The sequence below is a fragment of the Cynoglossus semilaevis genome, chromosome 14 (assembly GCF_000523025.1).
Source record: "Cynoglossus semilaevis isolate Cse_v1.0 chromosome 14, Cse_v1.0, whole genome shotgun sequence".
NCBI classification, from domain to species: domain Eukaryota; kingdom Metazoa; phylum Chordata; class Actinopteri; order Pleuronectiformes; family Cynoglossidae; genus Cynoglossus; species Cynoglossus semilaevis.
In genome coordinates, this window is record NC_024320.1 from 9,976,957 (window position 1) to 9,985,321 (window position 8,365).

Below are 8,365 nucleotides of genomic sequence, written 5' to 3' on the forward strand. Positions count from 1 at the left end.
CGCCGCGGGCGCCGTACGCAGCAGCGGCGGCGGCAGCAGCAGCAGCAGCAGCGGCGGCGGCAGCAGCACACTCAGCAGCAGGGCTGCAGAGCCACAAACAAACGCACAGATGCACTTTTGCAGCCAATTATCTGAGGAAACACATTAGAAGATTTATACTCTGGCATGTTTTCACTTGGTCTGCACCAGTTTAAAGCCTCAATCATCGTTTGCATTTATCTAAAAGAAGTATCTCTTTACAATTTGTCAAAGTGGGACTAATGCAGGAAAACTGCATTAAACAGCAGTTGGAGATACCGTTAACAAACAGCTCGTCAGGCCCCGCATATCTAATTGATATAAAGAGAAGCCGACACAGCCCATCGGCATGTCTCTCCTTTCAGATGTGGGGTTATTAAAGGATCGCTGGTCGTCTCTGCAAATTTTCACAGAGACTCCAAGTAGCCTGCGTCTGTCAGATACCAACACAGACTTGCACTTTTCATTATTTTTCCAAGAAGCATAATTTTCACAGACAGGCTTTAAAAAATAAAAGTGGAGACGCAGACTTGTGAAAGAGTTCCTTTTTTCTCCTGTACATCAATCATTGTGATTACAAGACAGTAGCATCAAAAGCATATGGTCTCATTAAAATCTGCACTTCCTCATTTGTGTCAGTTTTCCCCCCTTCCTGCAGCAGCACCTGCGGCTCTTCTAATCCGCGCCATCAGAGGAAAGTGCAACAACACTGAACACATCCTTTAGGGACTGCAGTCGTGTACTGTACGGGAAGTCAAAAACAAGTGAGTCAGGAGTCCACACAGTTGTAGTCTGCTGTCGGCCCGCATGGAGAAACAAACACATTCAATCTGCGGGGCGTGGGCTGGGTGTTTACCAGGGATTACATACCTCCAAGGATGACTTCTTCACCTGATACTGACATTGTCATTATTTTGACTTCTCTACCCTGTACGTATTTACACATGACATATTATGTGATTGACTTAAGAAAAGTCAAGGTTATTCATAACTAAATCAAGGTGTTTATTACAGCGCAAACAGGTTCTTTTTAAAGCACTGAAAATGAAAGTAAATAGAGTATGTTTCTCTTTTTTAATTAAAGTTGACCTTTATGTGACCTTTTTGATACTACTATGTCTAGTTTCCTGCCTTCAAATTATGAATTACCAGACATGAGGTTTGGAGAAACAACTTGCCATCAATTATAGAATTATAAAATATTATATTGGTTCAATTTTCTGGAGAAACGTTACTAATGTTTCATCATTGCCACCTCTGCTCTGAACAGAGACAGCTCAATTCATACCTTTATTTTTACTTTCTAATGTCTTACATGCTGATTTTATGCATTCAGCTTGAAGAGTTTTACTATTATTGGTAAATAACTCTATTAAAAACAATGAACTTTATTGATCCCTTATTTGGGAAACGTCCCCAGGGGGTGTTTAGCACGAGGTTGCTCTGGGAATCAAACCCAGGACGCTGTGTTTCTATGGCAGGTGCACTAACCGCTAAACTAGGTGTTGCACTGTGTCTTTGTAACCTCCATAGTTTAAAAGAAAACACAATTTGCGTTTAATGCGTTTGCAAATTACACAACTGCATTATAACAATAAAGAAAAGTAAAGTAATTAATAAAGAATAATTCAAATTCTATCACGTTTTAAAGGTGAAAACACAACTATTCCAAACATTAAACAGGGCACACGGTGAATGTTTATCAAAGACTGATAGAAAGACCATGTACTTTGTCACACAGTGCACTGGTCAAACACACAGCTGCTAATAAAAAATACAAAAATGTAAATGTTACTGCCTTATGGCACTGCTTCAAGGACATTTTTCCAAAAGGAGAGACAAAAATCAAAGCACAAAGACAGATCCTCTCTGAGCCGATCAGTAAGAGTGCGCACTCACCCCATCTCTTGTGTGGATTTCTTTGTTGATTTGTATGTAATGGTTTTTACAGCTCATCTCACATCCTTTTCCATTTACGGATGTAAATCTAATAGGTATGACGTTAATTAAACATTGACTTTAATTAAATTTGACCTAATTATTTTCTTTGACATTGAGCTGTATATTTTGATATTTTGACATGATTTAAATGTTACTTGTCACTGTTTGTCTTGAATCAGCGTTTGTGATTTACCATTTTGACCGTTGCTTTTTAATCTTGCAGTTTATTAGACGTAGATGCGTTTGTTTTTTACTGTACAAAAGGTTTAAAAAAACAAAAAAAAAACAAATGCAAAAAAACCTACAAGTACCGTCCAGATTTAGGACCTGGGACCTGTCACCGTACTCTGACTGTGGAAAAGCAACAGGGACTGCATACAAAGTATTCAGGGTCAGACGCAGGCTGACGTCAACCGTAAACATAAACAGTGCGTAAAAAAAAAAAGGAAAAAAAAGAGCTTTAAATTTCACAAACACAACAGCAGCGTGTGGTCCAAGGAGAGAGGATGGCACGTTGTGGTCGTTAGTGGATACTACACTTGTCAAAGCATTGCGTCTCTGCACGCGGTTAATGCAAATCCATAAAACCATGCACACAAAAGCGCCCGCTGCTCACTGCTGTCTGCATGCACAGGATGTTCCTCTTCAAACATACAATCCCTGACACAAACACAAAGACACGTTGCTCTTTTATTGATGGTGATGCACAAAATTAAAGGAGGAAAAAATGAAAAATACCTCATTTGGGCATTTCTCGAAACAACCACTGCTAATTACTCGCAACACAAAAGAGGAAAATACAGGAAAAAAGAGAGAGAGAGAGAAGTGTTATTACCCATCAGTGTCCTCCTCTTTAGGAAAAAAGAGAGAGAGAGAGAAGTGTTTTTACCCATCAGTGTAGAAGTCTCCTCCTGTCCTCCTCACTGCACCTCCTTTCCACCGTCCCCCTCCCTTCTTCCTTCAGACACCTCCAAGGGAGGACACTAAAAAGCTTCCTTCCTCCTCTGACTTCTCCTCATGCCTTCCTGCCACCACCTCTGTCACTTTCAGCTCCTCCTTCCTCCCCACCTCAGCTTTTAACCTGACAGGGCGTCTCTCTCCTCACTCTACTCCTCTCCCTCTCTTACTCCTCCCCTTGTCCCTCATTTGCCCAGTGGTGACATCACAGGGCAGTCTCAGGCATGCAGCCTGTTTATTCTGCAGCCCTATGCTTTTCCAGGAACCAACGTCTCACTCACCCTCTCTCTTTCTCTCTTTCTCTTTCTATCTCTCTCTCTCACACACACACACTTCTCTTTCTCCCTGGCTCTACCTGCTTTCTTTGCTTCTAGAAGCGAGAAAAAGGCTTTATGCTAGTTTGGAATCCTCCTCCTCCTCCTCCCACTACCCATCTGCATCCCTCCTCACTCTGTTTTTCTCTTCTTCCCCTCTCTCCTGCGGTTTATTACCACGTGGTATGAATTCCCTGTCTGGAATTTTCCCAAATAAATTGCCAATTACCAAGCCGGCAGCACAGAACGTCCGTGTTGAGATCTAAAAATTCAGTCAAACACACACAAAAATTAACATCTGTAAAACTGTAAAAATTGATCTCTGCTTTTACGTGTCAATATGGTAAAATATTGAAATTACTGGTGGCAAGATTCCATTTAGCTCTCTAGTCACTGACTTCATGCTGGCCCTTTGCTTTAAATGCTTATATTTGATTCAGAATAAATGTACTTCAACATATTTGGTGTATGATTCAAAATAACCCGTGAATTAACTTGTTGCATGTCATCGTTGACTTAGTGAAATGTATTTGGTCGGTCTACGGTGAGCTCAGAAGAAAACATCGTGATCAATACCGCGACCTTTCTAAGAATAGAAAAAAAAAACCCCAACTTTTCACACATTGTTGTATTCTTCCTTTTTCCTTTGCCTGTTCTGCCAGATACTAAGTAATGTGCATCATTACAGAGTCAGTCCTGTAAGTCGCCAATGACTGGAATTAACTCTGTTATCAACACATCTTTGTGTACAAGGAGTGACGTCAAACACGTCCCACTGTTTACTGATGTGTGAAAGATAGAGGACAGCATGTTGTCAGTTAAGAGAAAGCCAAAACAAAGACGGTTGCTCCATCTGAGGAGCGACAAGAGGAGTTCGCAGAAACCATCCACACCTGTCAGCTCTACCTGAATAAAACACAACAGCATCTGAAGCCTAACTGGCATCAAAACGTTTGTTTGAAAAATATTTCCCTTCATTGTCGCTCTTTCATTTAAGCTTCTACAGTGTGATAGTGTTCCACTTTTTCAGGATGAGACGGAATCTCCATGGAAAAAGCAAAGACAGATTATTTCAGATTAATTGTTTTCTTTTGTCTGCTCATCTTTAGCCACCATCCTCTCACTGGCCTTCCTCTGCGTTCTTGCCCACTCAGTAGCTCCCTTCTTCCCTCCATCTTCCTGAAACAAATCACAATCTGTTTACAACCCCTCGGGCACACTCCACAACTCTTCTGGATCCAATTGCGGATCTATTTATACCAGACAATGCAGAGGGCTGGCGTCTCTGATTTGAGACTCGGTGTGCTTAGTGTATATCCCACGGTCTAAATGCCTGAGCTGCACACTCGTTAGTCTTAATAGATTTCATACAGAGCTGGAAAACGTGTGTGATGCGTTCTAACTAGAAAACCATGCAAAGAGATGAGAAAGATTTGAGAGGATTTTCCATACAGGATTTCACGACACGGCGGCACGAGACACTACAAGTAGCACATCTGTTGACGGAGGAGAGAATTAGCTGCAGTCTGATTCCAGATTGGTCTCTGGGGCAGATGGGTAAGTGCCAACCTACCTTTCTTCTCACAGTGACCCGCTCTGCTGCTTTGCTTGAATGTTAAGAGCTTTTCTTATTTACCAGCTAAGAGAAAAGACTGATTGAAGTCTTGCTCTGGAATGGTTCTGTGACCTCTAATAAAAACAGCAAGGAGGGCCTGACGTGATCAGTCCTGTTCTGCCGAACGCAAGCTCGGACTCGTCGCGGTTTTAGTGACATCAGGGCAATGATCGCCAGCGTCTCAGCTGTAGAGGTGTAAATGCAAGTCAGAAACATGAAGAGGAACAGCTGTAGAGGTGTAAATGCAAGTCAATTCCTATTGACTAGTGGGGGTCCTGAAGCTACAGCTGTGCTGCTTTTGGGAGAGTTTTCAAATGAAAAAGATCCCCAACAGACGGGCCATGGATCAGAGTCATGTATAATGACGTGACTTTTATGTTGCTTCTCTGTAACGCGCTCTGTTTCCTAGCTCATGGTTGAGTTTCAGTATGAACTGAAATGTCATCTTCTAACAATTCAGTACAATGTGACTGGCAACTACAGCATTTTACTAACTGCACTATGAAGTACTATAAAAATATGAAGGGTATTTGTATGTGGTACCGACTACAAAGAATGTAAACAAAAACTCAAACACTTTATAAACAGCCATGGTCCATTACTAAGACAATCATCCATCCATCGTCCGTCCAGGGGTAACAATCATTGAAATTACAAACTTTGATCTCTGTGCCTCCAAGGGAAATTAAATAGGAACTATTGAAGGTTCAGTGTTGATGTGTAATGTTGAAGTGTGTTACCAGACGTCACCAGCAGATGGGTCCTTATAAATTGCTAAAAGGAATTATCACCAAAGATGTACAACTTCTAGTAAACGGACGCTGATTCACAGCACAACTCCTTGTACAACTAGCCATAGATCTTCATCATCTGAAGAAAAACCGATACCAATATGTACAGATTACATGATTACACTTCAGTTGGGCAGACATTCCTATGTTTTAAAAGTTCCTTTGCAGACTTTCTCTGATGTTTCTTTTAAACCTAATCCTGACCTGAATTGAGGAAAGCCAGCTTTTTGACAACTACCTCTGAAATTCTTAAAGTCAAAAACCAAGAATGAGCATTTTAACATATTTATTTGAGTTGTTGCATGACCAAATGTGTTTTGTTTCAAATCCTGTGTGATAGTAAAATAAATGAGAAACATGATACACTAAATACATGGTTTTGTTGAGGTTTTGGAGATCAAGCATCAACATTTAAATTGAGCTCTACCACTGGTATAACTTTGTTTTGTTGAAGCAAAACCACGGCAAGAGACAAAACTACTGGTTAGAAAAGAGAAATCCACACGCTGTGGCATGTTGAAAACCCATTGGTGCTTTGAGTACAGGCAAAGTCAGGAGTTTATTTTGACTCATAAAACAGTCGGCAGGTGCTGGGACTCCTACTTTGCATCTTAGGAAAACAATATCTCCTTGAATGCAACCAACACAGAGGTACAGAGTGTGGAGGTGCATCAACTCCAGCAAATACACAACCACAACCAGCGACACTAGAGAACATTTGAAGCCTTAGATGACTAAAGATGAGACGGAGACGGAAGAAAAAAGAGCATCAAATCTGTGTTTACAAGGAAACGTTGAAAGATGCAATTTCTACAACTGTACGCTGACTGAGCACCTGCCTCTTTCCTGCCACTCTGTGAAATCACCCATGTGTGCAGAGCAGCACAGGGTGTAAATAATGAATCAGTCTTTTTCTATTTTCATTAGTTTTAAAAGAGAAAAGTCCCAAAATAAAAGAGAGCGGAGCAACTTGAGCTTCACCTCCTCAGTATTAAATGATGTATTATTCATATTTGACTTCAGACTCATTTCTCCTTCGGATAACCTCATCTCTATCTCTGCTCCTCGCTCTGCACTATTTACAAACAGCCCATAATTACAATACAGATTAATTTACACCGTCTCCTCCTCATAAAATCGTTACAGTTCATCACTGAGGGCCAGAACATGCTGACCAAATCTTTGAGACAAAGAAAATAGGGTTGATGAATGTATACATATTGTTGTCCAGAAACAGCAGCTCAACAGAGTCCCCTTTTAAAGTCAACCTCAACCTCCACTAGTTCAGGGTTTTTTTTACAGCACATATTTTGCATATGACATATGCCACAGTGCACCGCCAGATGAAACATCTCCCAAAATCTAATGAAATAAAACCTTTTTTTTAGTCTCGATTTTCTCACAATGTATTTACTCAGCGTGAAACCTGAGCCTGTCAAGTTAAACACAATCCTGATACACTCACAGGAAAGTTTTGAAGCCATTTTTCCCCACCTAGTGGAAGATTATCAATTGTTCCGCCTGTCACCAGATGAACACAGATAAACAAAGGCAAATGATGTGCAACAAATAAATAATCATTTTAAGACCAATTGAGTGGAATAGATCAGCTCTTCATGGTTCACCTGATGATGTCTCACAACACACTAATGTGCCGCCACACGGTGGTTTGGCATTGGCACTGCTAGGCCAGTGTGTATTTATATACATTATCATAGCAACTAATGATTGACATGAGAACCTTAAGTCACCTAACAACACTCAGTTGAGTGTCTCTGGCCTAATGTTCTTCCAAAACAACATGTTTCAACAATACACTCACAACAACAGAGCCGTGTGGCAGTAACTCATCACTTTCATTACATCCAAAATCTTAAAACTTTCAACGCGGATCCTGAACTCAACAGAATGCACACCTTTCTTGACCTGTGACCACTGCCTGCTGCTCTACTTCAGTTTGGGGCTAGGACATGTCAGGTCAGGAACTTGAAGCACACACACCAAGAAGCAGTTGACTGTTTGCTGTGCAGTGTTTTTGGGAAGCTTTGTCTCTTGAGACCAACAACCTCAGTCACACAAACAAAGCATCTACATTAAAGACGCTGCTTTTTTTTTATCTAGACAATATCAAAGTTTGATATAAGATGGTAAAAGTGTGGAGTCCTTTTCTAAGTACCGTGCAAACCCATGTGTATTTTTGCTGCAAACACACGGGGAATTGTATTCAAAGTGGGATTAGATCTTAAATTGTGAAAGAAACACCTACAGTACGGATGCAAAGTCACACAGGAGGCAGTTGATAGTAAAAGCACGTTCAGAAGCTTTTCTGTACAGAAGCAGCCACAAACGCAGGCACACGCTGACACATACACAAACAGTATAAACACACCAACCTGTTGGGATGTGGTTGAGCGCAGATGTCTTTAGAACCTCCAGTGGCTGCTCCTTCCCCAGGATCCCTTCTGTGGGAGAGAGAGAACACTCCGCTTCAAATATGGTCCGCAACATTGAGACGACAAGCCTACAAACTGGGGCAGTGAAGTCCACTGGTCCAAGAGGAGCGGGGGCTTTAGGTCATCAGCACAACAGCAAACACATGCCACAGCTCTGCTTTTAACACCTGAGCGCCTACTTGCTCCATGGCCGGTGTGAGAGTGCTGGTGGATTTGCAGGAACGCTTTGCTGCGGAGGTGCCTCGTTTTTAAAGGAGGAAAAAAAAAAAAAAAAAA

The 8,365-nt window shown here is 41.4% G+C and overlaps 1 protein-coding gene across 3 annotated transcripts in view; it reads right to left on the reverse strand.

The window, feature by feature from the left end:
* Positions 1-8,365, reverse strand: part of LOC103389529 (histone deacetylase 4) — a 60,739-nt gene that overhangs the window by 35,886 nt on the left and 16,488 nt on the right. For 2 of the 3 annotated variants that reach the window (XM_017038992.2, XM_008324971.3), the window contains exon 3: positions 8,030-8,098. The exons of the other annotated variant lie outside the window; for it this stretch is intronic. In XM_017038992.2, the coding sequence (XP_016894481.2) occupies positions 8,030-8,098 (69 nt within the window). The remainder of the gene's footprint in view (positions 1-8,029; positions 8,099-8,365) is intronic. 3 annotated transcript variants of the gene reach the window in all.